This window comes from Leopardus geoffroyi, chromosome D4 (genome assembly GCF_018350155.1).
Source record: "Leopardus geoffroyi isolate Oge1 chromosome D4, O.geoffroyi_Oge1_pat1.0, whole genome shotgun sequence".
Lineage (NCBI taxonomy): Eukaryota > Metazoa > Chordata > Mammalia > Carnivora > Felidae > Leopardus > Leopardus geoffroyi.
Genome location: NC_059342.1, coordinates 86,729,863 through 86,752,341, shown reverse-complemented (window position 1 = coordinate 86,752,341; position 22,479 = coordinate 86,729,863). Strand labels below are relative to the sequence as shown.

The 22,479-nt window shown below is 52.5% G+C and overlaps 1 protein-coding gene across 7 annotated transcripts in view; it reads right to left on the bottom strand.

Moving 5' to 3' along the window:
• Positions 1-412: 412 nt before the first annotated feature.
• SLC25A25 (solute carrier family 25 member 25) overlaps positions 413-22,479 on the bottom strand; it is a 34,867-nt gene continuing 12,800 nt past the window's right edge. Inside the window, exons 1-11 of one of the 7 annotated variants that reach the window (XM_045470391.1) lie at positions 17,368-18,073; positions 8,244-8,370; positions 8,065-8,152; positions 7,357-7,392; positions 6,983-7,094; positions 5,655-5,813; positions 3,991-4,143; positions 3,604-3,711; positions 3,323-3,490; positions 2,649-2,799; positions 413-2,545 (exon numbers count right to left, since the gene is read on the bottom strand). In XM_045470391.1, the coding sequence (XP_045326347.1) occupies positions 2,361-2,545; positions 2,649-2,799; positions 3,323-3,490; positions 3,604-3,711; positions 3,991-4,143; positions 5,655-5,813; positions 6,983-7,094; positions 7,357-7,392; positions 8,065-8,152; positions 8,244-8,370; positions 17,368-17,586 (1,506 nt within the window). In that variant the 5' untranslated portion in view covers positions 17,587-18,073 and the 3' untranslated portion in view covers positions 413-2,360. Of the gene's footprint in view, positions 2,546-2,648; positions 2,800-3,322; positions 3,491-3,603; positions 3,712-3,990; positions 4,144-5,654; positions 5,814-6,982; positions 7,095-7,356; positions 7,393-8,064; positions 8,153-8,243; positions 8,371-10,782; positions 11,050-16,757; positions 16,791-17,367; positions 18,074-22,479 lie in introns of those variants that run through there. The other 6 variants (XM_045470397.1, XM_045470394.1, XM_045470390.1 and 3 more) reach the window with 6 other exon arrangements.

Below are 22,479 nucleotides of genomic sequence, written 5' to 3'. Positions count from 1 at the left end.
GGCCTCACCCTCTCCCGGGGAGACAGGCGGAAAGCAAATCGAGAACATCAGGCAGGGCCCCACAACGTCTCTGTGTGCCAGCTGGGTGGGAATGAGCGGTGAGGCTGGGGAGGGGCACCCAGGGCAGTGGACGATGGCACTGCAGCACCCGGAGGGGCTTCAGGGGCAGGGAGTGACCAGCTCTGCCCAAGAGACTCAGAGGAGGCCTGAGGAAGAAACATCAGTCTCAGGGGGCTCTGGTGACCTGTGCAGAGCACCCCCAATCCCATTTTAAAGAGGGAGTGCCTCCGAGAAGCCCGGAGAGGGTAGCTTTCTCATTTCCTCTGATGAGAAAGGTGGATTCTTTCTCGGACGTGCAGTTGCCCCCCCACCCCCCCAGCCCCTACCAGAAAAAAGTCACGTGGCTCCATCATCAGCTTTGAAACAACTTTATTAGAAGGCTGTTTTAAAGGACAACTTCCAATTCTGTCTTAATTTGCTTTTTCACAAATTCCAGTTATCCCTAGATTTAGATAAAACAGTAATTTTTGCATTGATCTTTGCATCCTATTTGAATTGTCCTCACCAGGCCTTTCTGGTGGAACAGAAGCGCGACCGTGAAGTCGCCAAGTTGACCAGCATTGCTGAGCAGGAGTGGTGGGGGGGAGGGGGGGCCTGGGGGGGGAGGGAGCCCACTTCACAGGCGGGGGCGGGGAGCTGGCCGCCCTCTCCTGGAGCCCCCACCCCAAACTCACAGTGATAGGCCCCTCAGCGCCTAGTCAGTCTAAAGGCTGAAACAAGAGATCCTCCCAGCCCAAGAAATGATCTGGACTTCCACGCTCAACGGAGTGGAGATTTCTGCCACTCTTCCTGCCCCCGGTCAGACCCTCAGATCCTAAGGCTCTTCCTGGGTGCAAGCCCTGCTCCAACCTGCCAGGAGCCACCTCCCCATGACCAGGGCCCTCCCGCCCTGACCTTTCTTCTGTCGCCAGTTCCGAGGCATTTCTTTGGACAGACTTGACGACAGTGCGGCCAGCGGCGGGAAGGGTCACTCCCACGGCCCCTCCTTCCTCTCCCCACCCCACCTGGAGGGTGCTGGGAAGGTACAATCAACCACGAACATAAATATGAATACAAAATGAACTTGAAAATGACAGGCTATTAATTAAACAAATCTATAAAAATAGTTAGGACAGAACTCTGTTCAAATAAATATGAAATAAATAGGCTCCAAGCACTGTGACGCCCTGCATCGGTGGAATGTGAGGCTGGTCCCACTTTGCCCCGACTGGGATTGGACACGAATCCCCAGGGGGCGTCAGAAACAGACTTTAATGCAGTCGGCCAGGCTTTCTACCCCCTTTGTCTTCCCTCTGGAAGCACAGAACTTGCACATTTGTCCAGTGTGCCCTTCTGAACAAAACCCTTTTCCCAACGATACATAATTAAGGCCTTTAAAAACCTTTTCCTTCTCTCCCCAGGACGCGCGGACCCCCGGCAGCGGCTCCCCTTCCCGCAGCTACATGATGCCTCACCGCTCTCACTCCAGAGCAGGGGACGGGGGTTGGTTCTGAGTTGGTGTCAGTCCCGACGGAGTCTGGGGCCAGCTCAGAGCACCAAGACACCCCGGCAGCAGGAGCAGAGGCTTTCTGCGTTGCAGGACCCAGCACGTGCCTTCCGTGAAGCCATGCACCAGGATGCCAGGCGGCCAATGGCGGGGCGTGGCCTTGCCCCCTGCATGCACACGCACACCCAGGTGCCCGTCTGTTGGTGAGCTCGGAAGCCAACAGCAGGGCTCAGATGAGGGTGCGCACAAAAGCCAGACTCCTCCCTCTTCCCGGCACAACCTGGCCAGAGGGGACACCGTGGGCCAGGAAGCCAGGTGTGAGGTCCCCACGGACTGAGGCGAGAGGAGCAAGCAGTAACATGGGGAGTGGGCTGGTAGCCCTCCTCCTACCATATTAACACAGCAGCGAGGAAGGAAGGAAGGCGGGCGTGGGGTAGGCGCCCAGCAGGCCAAGGGGGCAAGGCCCGCAGCTGGTGGTCTGGCTGCAAGATGGAAGAACCAAGCCGGTTCCGAGCCCTGCTATCTCGGCAGGCACCGCAGGAAGCGTCCTGTCCCTGTGTGCGTGTGCCTGTGTCCTGCTACCCCCCCCCCCGCCGGAGCAGACGTGACAGTTGGCCAGGGTCAGCGGGACACAGCCGGTGAGCCTGCCAGGCCTTCCCCTACTCCCTTGCGGGCGCACCCCAGGCTTTTCACAGCTTGGCTTCAGTCAGCTTAGTGTTGGCACATTCACAGAATGAGATGGCTAAACATCCCGGGGCTGCGGGCCCAGGATCCGTGAGTCTGCCGAGCGAGGCGGGGTCGCACCCCCGTCCCATCACCGCGACTGCACGCCCAGGGTGATCTTCAGGTTCTCGTAAACCACGTAGCTGATGCTCACAGCTGGGATCACCTTCATGAAGTTGGGGGCCAGCCCCCGGTACAGGCCAAAGGCGCCCTCGGTCCGCAGGATCTGTCTGAAGAGGCTGCTCATGGTCACCTCCGGGGCGCCCTCGATGGAGGCTGTAGCGAGAGAGGCACCCATCAGAGGCTTGCCAGCTCCTCCCGAGAGCCTGACCTGCCCTGGGAGATGGGCCCCTGGGCACTGGCCCAGGACCAGCATTACCTTGGGCCTGCATCCGGGTCCTGACCAGGGCCAGTGGGTAGCTGGCCAGCTGACCACAGGTGCTGGACATGGTGCCACAGGCCAGGAGCACAAATACGCCAGGGTCGGCGCTGTTTACCGCATAGCGCTGCAGCCAGGCGTTCTTGAGCGTCTGAAAGGGGAAAGGGGAGCAGGGATGAGCCCAAGTGCCTCTGAGCCTCACAGAGACCTTGTGAGGCCACAAGAGACAGGGGCGCTGGGGGTGGGGACACAGTTATTGGATCCACACAGGAGGCACTTCCTTGTCACATGGGATCCTCGAGGCTACTGTAACCTGATTCGCTTTTGGCCTGCCTGCCCTTTGTTTCTGCCCTCACTGGGGGCTCCTGGATAAGACTGGGAGCAGGGATGACGCAGGGGCAGCAGCACCTTCCCTACACAGAGAGCCTGACTCCTGGGGTCTGAAGTCTTCCGGGGGCACAGTGGACCCCCACAGAGTTGTGCTCTGACAACGTGCCCACTGAATCCCTGAGGGCGTAGGACTTGGGGGCTGCAGTGTGACAGGAGACCCTTGCAATGACTTGATGACTCTGGGAGGAGACACTGGTGTTCTTTGTCGCAGTCATCCCCAGTGTCTTTCAGGAAGTGTGACAACAGATGGGGGGGGGGGGTCCTGGCTACTAGGGGTTCCTCACCTCGTAGACGGCTAGGTCTATCCCAGCGTAGGGGATGATGCCCAGCATGTTGGGAACATAGCCTTTGTAGAAGGCAGCCATCCCTTCTCTGGCCAGAATCTTCTTGGCACAGTCCAGCATGCCCGAGTACTGGCCTGTCTTGCGCAGGGCCATCCGGGTCTTCAGAACCTGGAGAACCCAAAAGGAGCGACGGGAGGGTGAGCATGGCCCCCTCCTCGCCCTCAACCCCACGCACACTGCTTGTTCTAAGAGGCTCTACCACATACCAACGTGGCCCTCACCTCCATTGGATAGATGCTACTCTGCGCGATGGCCCCAGCCAAGGACCCTGCCACAAGTCTCTCGTGAATCCTCAGAGTCTCCTGGTCACTCCCCACAAGACGCTTGATCTAGAACAGAGAGCAAATGGACTGATACACCCCAGAGATCAGCGCACTGGCCCCTACCCCACCGTTCCTCCCAGAGCCAGTCAAGTTTAACCAAGACCCGGTGTCCCTGGCACCTGTGACACCGCCCCAAAATAGAAGGAACTGACCCACAGTGGAGCTGGCAGCAGGGTGGGGGCTGGACCCAGCCGCCTGCCCCGCCCTGCTGTCCCCAGTGACTGGCTCCAAGTTCCAGGGCATCAGCAGGGCAGGGGCCTCAGCCCAGGGAAGCTGGGTCCTCACCTGTTCATAGGCCATGAATTTGATGGCCGACTCAGGGGCAATTTTGAGGACATTGATGCCGTTGCCCCGCCAGAGGGATTTGGCCCCACCTTCTCGAATCATCTGGGTGAACCCGCCCACGATGCACATGTTGTTGCTTCGGGAAGCGTGGACCTGAGGAGGGAAGGACAAGCGGTCAGAAAGAACCCTGCGGCCAGAGGGCTGCCACTGATGGACAAAGAGGCTCTATCACAGGCCAACACACCGAGGTCAGCGGGCAGCTCTCTGTTTCTCGGTTTTCAGAAGGGTAACGCAGCACCGTGACAATCAAACACGGCTACCCCAGCTCCTCCTGCACCCACTGTGTGCCAACATTGTGCTACACACCTGCACAATGACTACCTTAAAACGTTTCTTGGGGCGCCTGGGTGGCTCAGTCGGCTAAGCGTCCGACTTCGCCCCAGGTCATGATCTCACGGTTCGTGAGTTCAAGCCCCGCGTCAGGCTCTGTGCTGACAGCCTGGAGCCTGGAGCCTGCTTTGGATTCTGTGTCTCCCCCTCTCTCTGCCCCTCCCCAGCTCATGCCTGCACTCTGTCTCTGTCAAAAATAAATAAACTTTAAAAAACAATTAAAAAAAAAAGTTTCTTGAACTGAGCTTTTTCTTATCGCAAAATTTCAAACACATACAAAAATGCACAGAGGTATCATGGGCTTTCGTGAGCCCATCATCAGCTTCAACAAGCATGAAACCACGGCCACTCTACATCTGCGTGCACTCCCCACCCCCACCTGTTGGATCGCTTTAAGGCACATCCCAGGCACAATCATTCCACCCACGCACCGCTTTTCATCCCTACCGCGTTCCTGGGAATTCAGTTAAGAAACACAAATCGATGAGGCAATTTGCTGGAGCCCCTTGGTTTTTTTTTTTTAGAGGACCTGGACGTCCCGGCACTAAAGTGACTTGCCCAAAGTTCCACGGCTCTGAGGATGGGGGACCCCCTAAAGCTCTTCTCCTCACGCCATTCCGCCTCCCCACTTGGGCACAAGAAGGGAGTTCACATTTAACAGGCTTCAAACCAATTCAGGCTCAGTAGGGCAAGGAGGGGGGCGCGGGGGAGGAAAGGATGGCACCTTTTCTGAGCCCTGCTCAGAAACACAAGTGTCAGCACACAAGCAAGGGGACGAGCAGGTGACTGGCCATATTCAGGTGACACTGAAGTCCAACAGGGCGTCCTCGTGCAGGTCGATTTCACAACCCTGTCCCTGACACGGGCCTAGCTTATCTCTGCCCTGTGGACGTGGAGTCAGGCACCCGGCCAAGGTAAAGGTCTCCCGGCCAGGTGGGGGTCCACTTACTCCGACCCTGTGTGATGTCTATGCAAGACGCACCCAAGGAAACAGGTTCCTGTCACACCCGGTTCTTGGTGGCCTCACTTGCCCCCATCACGGCCCTGTAACGTGACCCCTGGCTTGCTTGACCCAGATAAAATGAGATAAACTATGTGCAAAAGGGTACCTCGATCTGGATCTTATGCTACCCTGTCTGAGCAGTAATTCCGATCTAATTTAATGGGTTAGAAAACTGTAAGCCAAACAGGGTTATACAAAGGAGGGGAAAACCAACCCGCTGAGGAACCAGGGGATAGAACCCAGGCAGTCTGAGGCCTGCTTCCCCACATACCTGCATAAGCACCTTGAGTCTGTCCAGGGGTGCCGTGCAAGTTCTGGACACGGCCCCTGCCCCACCTCCAGCCACGAGGTGTCTCCACCACATCCCCGTCTGCCTCTCCTCCACTGTGAATTCGTCGGGGACCGTCAGATTCTCACCCACATCGAAGATCTGCGAGGAAGACCAACAAAGATAAAATAAGCAGGCTCCTGACTCTCGTGGCCAAGCTGCTGGCAGACAGCTAGGTCCATAACGTTCCACCGTCTAGAAGGGCCGAGCCCGAGGGGCCACATAGATAGTGAGAATGCCAAGGGCCCAGGGTCGGAGACGGGTGTGCCCCTCCCCCTTCACCGTGTGAAGGTGGCACAGCTCCGATCCCTGTCGGAGCCGTGCAGAGGCCCAGGGATAGAATCTGAGAGCGCAGCTGGAAGAAAGCAGTTATAAAACCACTTGGACGGCTTTTCAGATACTGCCCCTGGCTCCTGTAAGAATGGCTTACAGAGGCATTTCAGCTGAGGATCACCAGACTGCCTGTACTGAAAGGGTCAAGTCAGGGGTAAAAATTCTTCTGAAACCCGATGTGTAACCAGATCACGCTGGCAGAACATTGTGCAAGGGCCTCAGCAAATATCAGAGGGGTTGCGATGCCTACGTAATGGCCTCTCTCCTGGGCGGCATCTTGCCGAGTCCGCACCAGCTCTGCTCTGACGCCTGGAGCAGGGCACCTAACTTCCCCCATTGAGAGCCAGGCGCGCCCTGAGGGTGAGGCCCTGACCTGGACACAGTGGGAGACAGATTGGAGGCGAACCCCAAGCGAAGGGGCTCGCAGGCGGGGCACCAACATGGCCACGACCAGGGAGGTGTGGGTCTTCCTGAACAGCGGCGCTGACAGGCGTGAAGGAACACTATGAACAGGACCGTGGGGATGTTTTCTTTTGATAGAGAGAAAGGACACAAAAAGTGGGGAGGGGGGGAAGACACTTAATGGCTCTGTATTTGTTCTCTGTACAGTGTCCCCCGCCGCCCAAGGCACACTCCGGCTTTGGGAGAATAAGCCGGATCGGGGAAGGGGTGTTTGGAGTGGACCCTGAAGAACAGGCGGTGTGTGGGGCAGGAGGGCACCCCTGGCAGAGGGAACCCATGTCTGGGGAACGGCTGCGTTGGCCGGTATGGGGGAACGGAGGGTGCACGTGGAGGGCTCTGGGGGGCCGCCGGCGGAGTGAGCAGGAGGCAAGCCAAAAACCCCGCCCTCACCCCCACGCCGGGGTGGGGGCTGACGCCACACGAGGGGACCCTTGAACGGAAGAGGCGGAAAACGCCTCGGGGGACAAGGGACTCACCGTGGAATGCTTCCAGTACAGGATGATCTCGGGGATGTTTTCCACGGGATGCAGAAGGTGGTAGTCTCTCCACTCGTTCCAGTCGATGGTCATCGTGCCGTTTTTATCCATGCTGCAAGACAAACGCACGGTCGGTTTCCCCCGGTAAACAGGCCCGCGTGCCAGCTGCACATCCCCCCTCCAGGCGAGCCAGGGGCAGGCGCGGGGCCACTGACGAACCCACAGGAGGTGCCTCTGCCCCAGTGAAGAGGCGAGGTGGCTCCACACCCCACTTTGCACAAAAACGGGAATTATCGTGGCCCACAAGAACCCCGTTCCGATCAGGCACAGAGGTCAAGGAGGGAGGCAGTCACCAGGGTGACACGGATACTTACTAGGTGACAGGGCCCCAGAAGTGGCCCGTTCGTATTCTGACAGACAGACAAAGGAGGATGCAGAGGAGAGAGGAGAAACACAGATAAGTGCTCGGAGCAGATGTTAGTGAAGCAGACACACGCCACGGCACAAACGCCCAGGGAGCGGTATGAGAGGCAGCTGGCCCTGACCAGCCCCTTCCGGCCCCGGGGATCTGGAAAAGGCGCAGGCAGGACGGGAAGCCGCTCCTAACGCAAACCTGCATGACTTCCTGGCGCAAACCTGCATGACTTCCTGGCAGAGTCACTACGCTAACCCCCCAGGACCAGGGCTCCCCTGTGAGCCGTCTCGGGGCAGCACGTCTGAGGACAGGGGGGAGAAAAGTCGGCCTTCTCAGGAAGAAGTCCACCGTAAACAGGCTGCCCAAGCCCCTTCCCTGCCAGGCAGTGCTTGCCTTTCACCCACTTGAAACGCCCCCAGCTAGTCTTTGGTCTTCACGGGCCACCGGTGAGCGGGCACGCTTCCAAGTGATTTGTGACCCTAGCCTGGAACCCGGGGAGCAGCGGCTCTCGGGGAGAGGCTACCTGGGGCTCGCGTCAAACCATCAGAAGCCAAAGTTCAGAGAAACAGGGTCAGTACAGTGAAGGGCACCACAGAGTTGGTCGGAGAACGCCTTTCTTTCGTCACACGCTTGTTAAACCAAACGCGGAGGCTGACGAAGCGCTCACCTCTTGAGAATTTTTTCTGCCTGCTGTTCGGAGATCTTGACTCCCAGGTCCCGCAGGGACTGCATGATCTCCTGAGCGTCGATTCGTCCTGCAACAACAACAAAGGCTTCAGCCGGGGGCCGGGCCCCGCGAGAGGCCTGAGACCCGGGGCAGCCAGTGGCTCTGGAAGCAACGCTCACCATCATTCTTCTTGTCCAAACTCTTGAACACCAGCCTCAGCTTCTTCTCATGATCTTGCAGATAATGGACAAATTCTTCAAAGTCGAGTTGCCCGTCGAGGTCTTTATCTCCAGCTTGCACGATTTTCTACAAAACAAAAGGAAGGTTTGGTCCATTAGCTCGCGCACCAGCTCTCCCTTGTCCCTCACGGTGCCCCGTCCCCAGGAAACAACTGTGCCAGCCCACGAACAGAACAGAGGTGGCCCCAAGGACCTGAGATGCTTCCCTTGCTCTACTCCCAGAGCCACCATTCAGACTCCTGGGGGCTGGCCAGAATCCAAGCAAGAGCGCATCCTGCTTCCCTCACAAGCAAAGAGGGAAAAGTACACCCAGGAGAAGCCCTTCCGCAAGAGGCTAACAGTGGCGGGCTTGGCACTTTCTCATCCCGAGTGTCCTGAAGACTAACTTGTTGTACCCCAGGATCAGCTGCGTGGCTCCCCGGCAGCACTGTCCCTGGCACCAGGCCTCAGCCTGCATGCTCTCTGCCCAAATGTAGAGACGGCCCTGGGCGCTCCAGATTCCCCCAGCAATGCTGTAGCCTGCTCTTTATCCCTACAAGTGGCACTGGCCCAAGAACAAATGGGTGACCACGGTAAAGGTATGGGGCAGAGCTGGTCCCTGCCAATGCCTGCTTGCCGGAAACACTGCCAGAGAACCCTGGTATGAGCCAAGGGGGTACTATTCTGGGGCTTGGGCTTAATGGCACCGCCGGCCTCTGATCCCAGGTGACATAACTGACCTCAGCTCCCTCAACGAGGTACCAAAAGGCAGGCCAGCTCTTCTTAGTAGTTTAGTGACCCAACAAGGCTTGAAGAGACCCCGTTCCTTAACAGCACTCTGTGCCTGCCCTTAGAGGTGATTCTTGCTCAGCAGCTGCCGTTGGTTTTGGATGCCCAGCACCTGGAAATTCTCCCCAGACCAGTGAGCACTTGGCCTGTGCCATAGGGCCTGCTAAATTAGCTTTACTTCTAGTAACCTGCTGAACCCTCTCAAGCAGCTCTAGGAGGCAGGTACTGTCATTTCCCCCGTTTTACAAAAAAAGGAAACAGAAGCTCAGGGAGGTTAAGTAATTTATCCAAGGTCACACAGTTAGGGAAGTGGTGGGCGGGATTCAAGCTGGGCCTGCTGGACTGCAGAGCCACCTCCCTAGAGATCCTGCTGCCGCCCTAAAAGTCAATCTCAAGAAGGTGGGGGACACACATGAGTCACTGCAACCTAGCAACACCCCAAAATCTAGACCGAGAATCCCCTAAGGAAAATGGTTATAATCTTCCTGTGTTGCCCAATTTTCTCAGTGAGAAACACATTCACCATTCACAAACCAATATGGCTTTGAAAGTCTCTGAGCCAACGGGTTAGGAAATGGATGGACCATTGGGCGACCTGGTGCCCTCCAACGATTACAATCAGGGTTACTCTCCGAACTAGCTGATGGCTCTTTGCGACCGCTCAGCCACTAAGGGTGCTAGGAGGAGGCCTGGACAGATACCATGTCACCTAACATGATCCAAAGAACAACTCTGGGGGTGTGGCTGGAATGTGAGACAGATGCTGGTACATATTTTATCTGTTATCTGGAGTTAACTTCCTGCGGACATTTGGGCTCTCAGCCAAGAATGGTACGAATTACATATAGGGTTATCAGTCTAGATTTATGACAAATGGAAATAGACTCTAGGAGGCTTTGGCATCTGGGCTGTTCTGCCACCAACGCAATCCATGTGCCTTGGTGTGGGGGGTGCCTTGTGATACAGAAAGCCCAAGGTTGTGTTCATGGCAGCTGATTTCAAGATATCTTCAAAGTCATTGGTTCTACCTCAGAACTACTGGGCCTACTTTCTGGCTCCTTCCTAGGATATGCTAATCACCACCCCTGGCACACCATCCGACCTCCACTGCCATCAGGAGCACTGAAGGGACAGCATGAGATCTAACAGAGAAGTCAGGATGCCCCTTCAGGAGGCAGGCAACCCCCACAGGCCGCGTAGCCATCTCCCCGTCTTTAAAATGTAACTGATTTCTGCTGCCTCCCTGCTCCCAAGGGAACTCTCCCCCTTCCCAGGGCACAGCACCCCCGGCTCCGACCTCTGTAACACGACTTCCAACTCCTGGGCCTCCAACAGGAGCTTCTCTGCCTATCCGTCCCTCCGTTCCCCCAGCTCGGAGAAACAGCCCCACAGCATGTGGGCTGTGCCCCCATCCCCGCCCGCCCTGTACTTCTCCGGAACTACCCCCCCACCCCCCTACCCCCGGCAAGAGAACTCCTTTCCATCTCCCACAAGTATCTTCCCGGTAATTCCGGCCTTCCTTGGAAGTCACATGAAAGCCAGTCATTCCCGTGACGTGACATCGCCCTTTCCCGGCTGCAGCCGCAAGAACTTGCACATTTCACACATTCTTTCCCCCACGGCAGCGGGGAGACCGGGCAGTTAGCGCACGCGCACCGTCTACCACCACGCGCGCATTCATTCACTCCGCCGGCCCCAAGGCCGCACAGACCTGCTTCCACTGGCGGTAGGTGGAGAACTCCTGGGAGGGGATAAAGACGCTGAGTTTGAAGATGGACTTCAGCTCGGCGGGAAGCCCCTTGGACTCGAAGTACTGGAATTCGGTCTGGGTCTCCCCGATGAGCGGCACGTAGAGGCACAGGCAGAGCATGCTGACGGGGAGCCGGGCGCGCCGCCGCCTGCGAGCCAGGGAATGCTTGCCGGCCGGGCACACACGCAACAGATCTGCCGGGGCGCAGCTGTCATTGGCTGCTCAGGCCCTGCCCTTTTACTTAATTGAGAAAAGCCTGCCCACAGGAAGCCCTGCCCACAGCCAATGAGCACCGGCCCCCGCGAGGAGGCGGCGATTGCTCAAGCGGAGGCGTGTAAAGATCAGGACTGACGTCACCTGCGCCCCGACTTAACTCTTCGCCAGCGGGCCGCGAGAGCTGTCGGTCGGAGCGAACCTTCACCCTGCGCTGCCAAGCCCGCCAGATGAACAAACAGCCTTCAGCATGTTTTTGCACAAGGTCCCCAAACGCGTCACACAATACAATGGTTTTCTCCCCTTTAGTAAATCATTCCCGACAGAAAAAGAAGCGGCTGTACAGACTGGGTCGATGCTAACTGGAAATGGGTCTAGTTCAGCTGTGAGGATAGCAGTTGGCAGGAGCTGCCCGAGAGCCGGCTGCGCAGCCATCCTGGAAGCGGCCCCATCGCGGGCTCACTCATCCGCAAGGGGGCTGCCCCTGGGCAGGCTGTGCCCTGGACTCAGAGTGCCTTAGTCGCGCCACCTTCCGGCTGGCTCCAGTGACCTTTTCCAGGCCACTCTGCAATGGGAGCACCTCAGAACCAACCCATTCCCCTGCAGGCTTCCTCCTGGGGGTCCTACAAGCACCGGGGAGCTGACATGATGGGGGCGGAAGGGATCCCAGCTAAAGATCGTTGTGCTGAAGGACTTCCCAGGAGCATCAACCTGGGGTCAGCCAGCCCCTCACTGAAGACTCCAGATGGCCTTCAGGGCCCACCCTCAGAATACTTCAAAGTTCGGATAGTCCTAGCTTTCTGGCCTAGCTCTGTCCTATTCAAGAGGAAAGTTTTAATTTTTAAATTAATTAAAATGAAATTAAAAAAATTCAGTTCCTCAGTTGTGTGACCACATTTCAAGTACTCCACAGCCACGTGGACTCACTGAGCATTTCCATCCCACAGAAAGTTCTGTCGGGCACACAGCTCCAGAAGATCCCTTTTAGGCGAGGATAAGGGGAAAACCTCAGGTCCTGGAAGGTCAGGTTTGGGTCATCAGTTAAGGGCGATCCATCCTCTTGAGGCCGGCCTGCCACCTCCACATCATCACCTTCCCCAAGGAGAAGTGTCAGAGACTCGTGCTGCGGAGGCAGACCACATCACAGAGATGTTCCTTCTATAGTGCGCCATTTCCTAATATAGACTAAATCTCACTACCAGGATGGATAAAAATGGATGGTTATTATTTGGAAATCACAAAAGTAAAAGGAATTTTATCAACTCACTAAAAAGCTTTTTGTTAAGAACTAGAAAAAAGAATTTTAAGATAAGATGGGGTGCCTGGCTGGCTCAGTCAGAAGAGCATGGGACTCTTGGTCCCAGGGTCATGAGTTTGAGCCCCACGATGGGTGTAGAGATTAAATAAATAAGGCTTAAGAAAAAATAAGATGTTAATGCTTACATGTAGCATTATGAAACATTTTAATAACTTATATGACATCTCAGCCCCTCTAAAAGAGACCTGATGATGAGTCTGTAATGACAGGTCTTGGACTACACTGGAGAGGATCTGATGAGGAATCCAGAGGCAGCTTGGATTATCCAGAAGATTTCTGTTCAGCCTCCACCTAAATCCATGGCACTCAGCTACCTCTAGAATTGCGCCATCTAGAATTTCTGGTTTGGGCTATTTTCACATACAACTTATCTCTGCTACTGGGGTCCCTGAAGGCAGACTATTGTTTTGAACCTTTGTACCTTGACTTGGTCACGGAGGGTGCTGATATAAATAGCATGATCACTCGTGATGAAGACCTCAAGTGTGTTTTTCTGAGTGTCTGCAAACATAGTCGTTGGGGTATTTCATCCACCTCAACAAGATCGTGTATCATTATTTTTATTTTAAAGGAGGCTCACACTTATAGGGGTGCCTGGCTGGCTCAGTTAGTAGGGCATGTGACTCTTGATCTCAGGGTTGTGGGTTTGAGTGCCGTGTCGGGTATAGAGATTACTTAAAAACAAAAACTAAAAAAATAATAATAATAAAGGAGATTCACATTTATAAATACAGGAGCTAAATTTTGAAATGCTGATCTTCCTTTGTTAAATTATTCATGTTCGCCTCTGAAATAAAAATAAGTTACAGACATATGTTGAAATATCTCATTTCTTGATGACTGCAGTCATTCCAATATGGTTTTTTTTTTTTTTTTTGAGAGGGCACACGAGCAGGGGAGAGGGGCAGAAGGAGAGAGAGAGAGAATCTTAAGCAGGTTCTATGCTCAGCACAGAGCCCGACAAGGGGCTCAACCCTATGACCCCGGGATCATGAGCTGAGCCAAAATCAAGAGGTGGGACGCTCAACCAACGGAGCCACCCAAGCGCCTCTAATATAGCAAATATTTTGGTTGAAAAAATGAGTTGTTCAACTTGGGAGATGTTCATTTTCTAACAAGTAAATATAACTGTACTACGGAATTTTTCTTTGTGTACTATCGAGTTTCATCATGTATTTACGGAACATGCGAAAATGTTCAAAAACAATACCAAATAAAAGGAAACCCATATTCTATATTTTAGGGAAAAACTGATTAAAGCATTACCAGATAACAGCAACTGTTTTCTAGGGAAAAAACAACAACAGGACGAAATCTCCTTGGTTATAACAGAGCTTGTTACTCCACAGCCCAATGGTATCATGGGGGTCAAGAAATGTTCTCTGAAAAGCTCTGCATGTGCTTATCAAAATGTTATTTTCCAATGCTAATGTTAACCCTATTCCAACGCTGATTTAAAAAAAGGGTTCCAACGTATTTTTATTGTGCAACTGTGAAGGAGTCCAACAGAATGTTTTCATTAGACAAACTGGAATTGGGTGTTTGCTTACTTATTTAAACCAGCCCTCCTCTTGAGTCCCACAGGTCAGGCAGAGTTGCACTGTCACACAGAAACTGGAAATCCCACCCAAGTGAGCCAATCTCGAAGCACCTGGGATGCAAGGTAAGTGCTCTACCCCTGGGGTTACAGACGGCGGGGCCCAGAGGGGCTCTGGGGTCACCCCCTTAATCTCTGAGATGAGCAAACAGACCTGGAGAGGCGCCCTGGTTCGCCTGGGGCCCAGAGCCTGTTGGCGGTAGGGCTGGGCCTCGCCCAGGACCCAGCTCTTGTTACACCCACGGAAAACAGCGCCCAAACCTGACGCTGCCAGGAAGAGATTTTAGAACTCAGTTTCCAAAGAAAGCCTGTACGCCTGACACGGAGAATTACAGTACGCAATGCTTCATACTGGAAGGTGGCAGGTGTGTGGGAAAGGTGTGTGACCTGAGCGAGTTCAGGCTTAGGCTTAGCTTTAAAAAAAAAGAAAAGAAAAAGCAAACCCAAAACCGATCTGTGTGAAAGCTTCTGAACGCATACCGGGGAAATACAAATATGGAAGACTGAAGCAGGGCTCGTGTTCCGATCCTCCTGAGTCACACCGGCTCACAGCGTCACGTGCCACCCCTCTCCCCGTCCTGCCATCTACCATTTTTTGCTCTTTGGACTTATTTGAGTTTTGTGGCCCAGATCTACTTTTGCGGGCCTCTTCTGGTGTCCGTTCCTGTAACAAGTGGCATGCAAAGCCAATGACAGCAGCTCTGGATCCCTTAGGGTCTAGCAGTCTCAGGTTCCATTTCATCTGTAAAGTAGAAGTTCCTCTCCCCAGCATCCTGTTCTCCTGGAGTCTGCCAACGCCACTAGAGGCTGTCTGTCCCTGTTCTACTGCTCTGGTTCATGCCCCCAGAACAGATGCTTCCTGTAAGCGCTGAATACCGTGAGTAGGAGAAGAGCAGGGCAGGTAGAGTGCCTCTGGGAGTGGAGCATTAGGTCATAAAGTATCTCTCCCTCTTCTGCAATGACTCAGACCTGGCCAAAAATATTAATGTGCAAAGGAGCCCCGCCAGCATCCAGCCTGCTCTAGCCCCACCCACCCGTAAGGTTCTCGAACCTCATTTGCTGCTGTGGCTGGGAGTGTCATTTGATGATCAGGTTGCCATGACAGCCCAGGGTAGCTGGGTTTCCAATGAAACCTGCCTGCACTTGGCAATTAGACACACAATAGGCAAAATTCTCTGAGCTTCTGAGGAGCCGGCCCCTCAGGATTTGCGAGCTTGAATGGCCCTGAGGGCGCCTCTCTCGCGCCACACTAAATGGCTTTCTTCTCCAACTGCAGATTAACTGTTAAGACAAAGATAAAGGGGCAAACTGGAACAGCTCCTAGAAGAAAAGCCTGCAGGAACCTGACTCCCTAGCAGACAGGGGGAAGTGACAGCACAACAAAAGTAGTGGGAACTGAGAAGCTGGGGAAGTGAGAAGCTGAGGTCCCATCGGTCAGGCATCGCGAACCCCAAACCCCACCTTCAGGAGTCGCTGCACTGGCCAAGGACACACGCTGCAGAAACACTATTCTGTCCGTTTATCTGCAGCAATGCTCCTGCTATTCCCAGTTCTCAGTTTACCTGCTTTTCAAGAGTCCACACTACCCAGATGTGCTTGCTTTCTTGCTTCACACCAAACTGGCTGCTCTGTCTCCCCCCTGGGGCTGCCCCCACCCCCAGCCAGCTGATCTGTCTCCCTCTTGGAGAAAGGGAAAGGTGTGGGTCTCTGGCTGGGCCCCGTGACCCCACCCCCTGGCCCCACTGGCAGGCCAGGAATTAAGCTGTTCAGAACAGAAAGTCCTGACATGAGGCCACCCAGGGGCAGGGCTGGCAATAGGTGCCAGGATGAGTTTGGGAAATGGAGCAGTTAATTATTAAAGTCCAAAGTAGGTGAATTTAAAAGGGAGCCAGCCAGTCTCTTAATCCCTTGGCCATCAGGCAAGCAGGTCTGTAGATTAAAAAAAAAAAAAAAAAAGGTTTGGGGCGCCTGGGTGGCTCAGCCGGTTGAGCGTCTGACTTCAGCTGAGGGCATGATCTCACAGCTCCTGAGTTCGAGCCCCGCATGGGGCTCTGTGCTGACAGCTCGGAGCCTGGAGCCTGCTTCGGATTCTGTGTCTCCCTCTCTCTCTGCCCCTAACCCACTCGCATTCTGTCTCTGTCTCTCTCAAAAACAAATAAACGTTAAAAAAACAAAAAAGGTTCTCACAAAGGAGAGCGCCACCGCCATTTCTGAGCTCGTCCAGGATGATAGAAAGGTAGAAAGAGACGGGGCTCGAAGCACGCCGCAGGCGGAACACGGACTCTGAGGCCCCTGCCCACCAGGACAAGCCCGTGGCCTACAGAGGCTTCTGCTCAAAGCTTGCACCTAAATGCCAGCAGGAGCTGTTGTCCCTCCCACTTGGCAGAGAAAAACCCAACATTTAATTCTCTGATACAGCAGTTCAATTCAAACAACATTTCTGGGGAATCTACAATGTGCCAGACACAGGGCAGAATCTCCTTCTCTCTTCTGGTTGATTTTTATCCTGAGAAAGGAGAACAGATTCAAAACAACCACAACTCAGGAGGTCAGCAAGGCTGCTCCTAACGCAGGCAGGAGAAATCCCAGGCAAGCTGCACTTTCCATTCTAATCCCAAGAATGCACCTTGGTCCTGTTAAAACTGCTTTCTTCAGGGAAAGCGAGGCCAAGTACAAGGCAAAGTTCCATACAGATTTCGGGGTGAAATCTCACCTCTACCCCTCTGGAACTGTTGAATCCTGGGTAAATTATTCAGCCTTTCTGCATCTCCGTTTCCTCATCCATGAAATGGGGGTGCTACAACTTACCTTGGCTCTTGTGAACATGAGGCGAGGTGACCCACACTCACAGCACCAGATGGGACAGATGGCCCTGGGAGACCCGCAGACCCGCGAGGGGACCGGCCTCTGCACCTTGGGACTCCAGCCTCTCCTGACTCCTCCTTCTCCTCCCTTCCTTACAGACCCAAAGGTCTGACCTTAGGGATGCAGGACAGGCTGGCCCTCCCCAGCTCCAAGCAGTCTGGTTCAACTTTAAAGGTCCTCCCTGCATTGTTCAGACAAGCTAAGACACAAGACAGCGTGATCGTTTGTGTGATCGTTTGTCTCTTCCTTTCAAACGGCTTTCTGGGACCAAAATGACAAATCCTAAGGTAAATCCTCTATGGCCTTCAACCTTCCTTCCCCAAATGGCCACACTGAGCCGGTCATGATAGGGTGATAAAGCTTTTACCGTGGCCACAGGAAGATTCTAGACTGGAGACTTGGGTTTCTTCATTGTCTAACACTTCTCCCCAGGCCCCAATACCAAAGTGATTGATTTCTAAGTCCTCTCTTCCTCCCCACACTCCAGTTTTCTCCAGGGAACCGATCCTAGAACAGCCCCTAAAGTAGGAGGTCCTCTTGAGGTTGCCATTACCTTAGGAAATTGCTCTGCAGGTCCGACCACCAGCAAAATGGTGGGTCTCTTTTCCGTGGCCTCAGCCCTTCCGTCCTGTTTCCCCAAAAAGCTTGACATCTGGTCTCCCCGAGCTGGAGCCGGGGTGCCTCTGACTTCATTATCCTTCCCCTCTCTGGAGCCTTGGCACCCAGCCCTAGGGAGAAAGCTGGACAGAAAAGGCCACAGCATCTGCAACATCACGGCTTCCTCCCAGTGTCGCCGGCGGTTGACTGTTCCACTTGTGAGGAGGGATGTGACCACAATACCAAAGATCTCTGGCTACGCGGCTGCTCGGAAGACTAGCCTGGGGGGCCTGTGAGGCTGAAAGCTCGGCATGCAGTGGCTGTTTCCTGCTTTTTCAAATTTCCTAGCACTGCTGTCCTGCCTGGCCTGAGAAGGGGCTCCCTCTAGGAAGAGCCCTGCCGCCCCGAGCTGCTGGCGTTGAGACAGAGCAAGCAGACGGAGCTACTTCAATAAAAACTCACTCTTGCAGATGGATGGTGATCGAATGTTTGGCTTTTTTCAAAAAGCTAAAAGCAATAGCCCAACAGATCTCTCCTGGAGGCAGAAGCAACTCGGAGGTCCCAATTATTCAGCAGTCCTCGCTCAACTAATGATCATCACACGAGCCAGGACCCGGACCCGAGCACCCCGTCTGCGTCTGCAATCTCACTGCAGCAGGGCGCGGCCAATCACCTCTGCCGACACTACCGAGTTCATTATCCCAACCAGCAACGGCCCTCCAATCACAGGCGGCCGATTCCCTGCATGCGGCCGGCAGTTCTGCAGGGAGGTGCTGATGGCAACAGCCAGATGAGCCTCCCATCTCGCAGGACCCTCCCGGTGCTGCACCCACCCACCCCCCCCACCCCCGCGGGAGCCCAACTTCCTCCTCTCCGCCTGCTTGTTTCCGGGATGACTTTCACCATCAAGGTTAACACGATCAATACACCTTGGCAACACCTCCTGACACATCTAGCAACGCTCTTCGTTGCCCCATTAGCCGGTTCTCTCCAACTGCCGAGCACAACGCACGCCATACCGGCTACTCACTCTCCCATGTCTTCCTCTACACCACGAGCTGCTTAAGGACGGGGGCCAAGTCACACATCTTTCTCCCTCTAGTACCCAGAACCAGGCACAGATGAAGTCTGTAGACTGGAGGGAGTGGATGATCATGAATAAAAGTGAAGTTACATTTGCTTACTTAAATGTTTCTCAATTTACTAGCCAACATAAGCAGTGACCAGTACCCCCCCCCCCCCCCCCCCGGCAAAGCGACGCTTTGATAATGGTGTTCACAACCATTCTTTTAAAAACACAAGCGTGAGAAAATTTTCATGAACTGTGTTGGGGAGAGTGTACGGAAACACGCACCCTCACACGCTGCCGTGAGCGTGTAAATCAGTACAACCTCTCCCACGAGGAAGTTAGTCATGGCTTCCAACATGTCAAAAGCACAAATCCTTTGATACAGCAATTCTGCTTTAAGAGGCGACTGGGTGGCTCAGTCGGTTGAGCGGCCGGCTTCGGCTCAGGTCATGATCTCACGGTCTGTGAGTTCGAGTCCCGCATCGGGCTCTGTGCTGGCAGCTCAGAGCCTGGAGCCTGTTTCGGATTCTGTGTCTCCCTCTCTCTGACCCTCCCCCATTCATGCTCTGTCTCTCTCTGTCTCAAAAATAAATAAACGTTAAAAAAAAATTTAAAACAATTCCGCTCTTAGCGATTTATCCTGCGGATACATTTGCACCTACGGGAAATCACATACCCATATATGATATATGTGTGATACATATACATGTAAGGATAAAATCTGAGGATATATAGATTTTTTGCAGCTGTGTTTATAATAGTACAAGTTTGGAAACAACTTCCAGGTCCTTGACAAGAGGAGCAGGTACATAAGATTCAGGCACACCCACACCTATCCAACTGTTATTAAGACATTTCTACCTACTGTTATGGAATGGCTTGAACATATCTTTTTAAATGAGAAAAGCAAGGTGCAGAAGAAAGGGGGTAATACGCTGCCATTGATTTCTCAGTGTGTATATGTGACAAATTATCTCTGGAAAGACACATTAAAAATTAAAGAGGGGCGCTCTTTTTAAATATTAATAAATATTAATAAAAATTAAATGCGTGTTCTCTCAAAAACGAATAAACATTTAAAAAAATTGAAGTATGGTCTGGGGCACTTGGGGGCTCAAGAGGAGAAAGGCAGGTGGTTTATTTTCACTAGATATCCTTAGAGCTTGTGAAACTGAATCATGTGCATGTTATGACCACACACACACGTGCATATGTATGTAACTACAATTGTTTAAAAAGAAAACGCGAGAAGCGAAAGCAAGATGGCCAAGCTTGCTCTGAAAGCTGAGGGGCCTGCATCAGTTGCCTTCTCACTGGAAACACGGACCAACCTTATTTTGAAGCAGTTTTGTGTGTTGACTAGATGTATAGTCTTTGGAGCCAGACCCTACATGTGAATCCAGGCCACCCCTTACTAGTCGCGTGAATAATGTTGGTCAAGCTACTTTAGCTCTCTGTGCTTTAATATCTGTGCAAAATGGAGATGGTAAAAGAACTGTATTATTACTTCACAGAATTTGTTAACCATGAAATTAGATAATTAGCTCTCGGGACATCTGGGTAGCTCAGTCGGTTAAGCGTTTGACTCGATTTCAGCCCAGGCTATGATCTCAAGGTTCGTGAGATTGAGCCCTGCATCCAGCTCTGTGCTGAGTGCATATCCTGCTTGGGATTCTCTCTCTTCCTTTCTCTCTGCCCCTCCCCTGCTCACGTGGTCTCCCTCTGTCAAAACAAGTAAATCAACGTTTAAAAAATGTATCTATAAAGCATGTATAAACAGTACATGCTATTTTATTTTTTAAAAGATATTATTTTTAAGTAATCTCTACACCTACTGTGGGGCTCGAACTCACAACCTCGAGATCAAGAGTTGTGCACTCCACTGCGTAAGCCAGCCAGGCACCCTCACACTAGCTATTTTATTGACAGAAAGTGATTGCGAGTTCATGAAATTAATAGTTTTAATACTGAAGAAGAATCAGTCCAGAGCCCCAAACCCTCAACAAATTAGTAATCCTTTAATGAAGATGAATCTTGTTTTTAGGCACAAGGGGTCTGTCGAATTGGACATAGCAGTGTTTTGGGCCCCCATGTGCAAACACAAGAGAAATCGCTTATGTAATAGATTACTGGCGTTTCATTTTATGGGCTCTTCCATCCCACAGAACTGAGCAAAAACTCTAGGGCTTTCCAGCCCAGATGGAATAACAGGGACTGATTCATCTTTCTGCCAACAGGCAACGAGACAGTGACTCCTGAGAGATCCACACAAATGAGGCAAGCCCTACAACCTGCCCCAGCTTCATGGCTGGAGTTACCAGGCTGTGATGCAGGGAGAAGGCACCCAGGTAGAGCCCAGCAATCTCCCCATGCTGAAGGCAAGCAGCTGGGGGGCCAGGAAGGTCAGGGCAGCTACAGCAGGACCAAGGACCGGGGAGGAAGGAACTGCACAGACAGTGAGCTCTGGGGAGCTGCTGAGGGCCCTCCTAGAGTCATGCAGCCTGCCTGTGAGGACACTGCCTGAGGGTGGGAAAAGAACCATTCAAAGGCATCCTGTTCCCACAGGACAGAATAGAAACCCTCACAATATAGGGAGGTTTGGGAAGGGAGCCCCAGAATGAAGCTCAAAAATATTCACAGTAATATGAGATTATCCAGCACCTAGTAAAATAAAATCCAATGAAAAATTAACAGGAATGCAAAGAAACAGGAAAAAATGACCCATATGGAGGATTGAAATCAATCAGTTGAAAGTGACTCAGAAATGACATGTATGATAGAACCAGTACACAAGAATACTCATAGGGGCTGGGTGGCTCAGTCGGTTGGGTGTCCAGCTTCGTCTGGGGTCATGATCTTGTGGTCTGTGAGTTCGAGGCCGGCGTCAGGCTCTGTGCTAATAGCTCAGAGCCTGGAGCCTGCTTCGGATTCTGTGTCTCCCTCTCTCTCTCTGCCCCTCCCCTACTCACGCTCTGTCTCTCTCTCAAAATTAAATAAACATTTAAAAAAAAGGAAAAATAAAAGAAAAAAGAAAAACACACTGGATGGTTTTAGCAGCAGATTAGACGATGCAAAATAAAAGAATAAATGAGCTTGAAGACACAGCAATCGAAACTTTCCAAAACGAAAGAGAGGGAAAAGGCAAACCAAAAATGAACAGAGCATCAGTGAGCTGTGGGACAACCGCTAACAGGTTAATATGAACCAGAGTTCATGAAGGCAGGGACAGAAAAAACATTTAAAGAAATAATGGCTACATTTTTCCCAAAGTCATTGAAAACTACAAATCCACAGATCGAAGAAACTCAACAAACCCCACGGATAAGAAATATAAAACAAACAAACAAACAAACAAACAAACAAACTACATTCAGGCACATCAAATTAAATTTCTGAAAACCAGTGATAAAGAGGAATATCTTAAAAGCAGATACAGAAAAAAAGATCCAATACATACAGAGGAACAAAGATAAGAATATCTGGGGACTTTCCCATCAGAAACTGTTAACCCAAAAAAACACCTACTGAAAGGATGGCAAAATAAAAACTTTTCAGACTTATGAAAGCTGAAAGATTTTCTCACCAGCAGATTTGCGTTACAAGAAATATTAAAGGAGTCCTTTAGGTAGAAGGAAGATCTAGATTTATGCAAAGGAATGAAGAAGACCAAAATAGTAATTGTATAGGTAAATATAAAGGACTTTGTTCTTATTATTTAAATCTCTGTAGGGGCGCCTGGGTGGCGCAGTCGGTTAAAGCGTCCGACTTCAGCCAGGTCACGATCTCGCGGTCCGTGAGTTCGAGCCCCGCGTCGGGCTCTGGGCTGATGGCTCAGAGCCTGGAGCCTGTTTCCGATTCTGTGTCTCCCTCTCTCTCTGCCCCTCCTCCGTTCATGCTCTGTCTCTCTCTGTCCCAAAAATAAATAAACGTTGAAAAAAAAAATTAAAAAAAAATCTCTGTAAAAGATAAATTTAAAGCAAAAACAAAACAATGTATCGC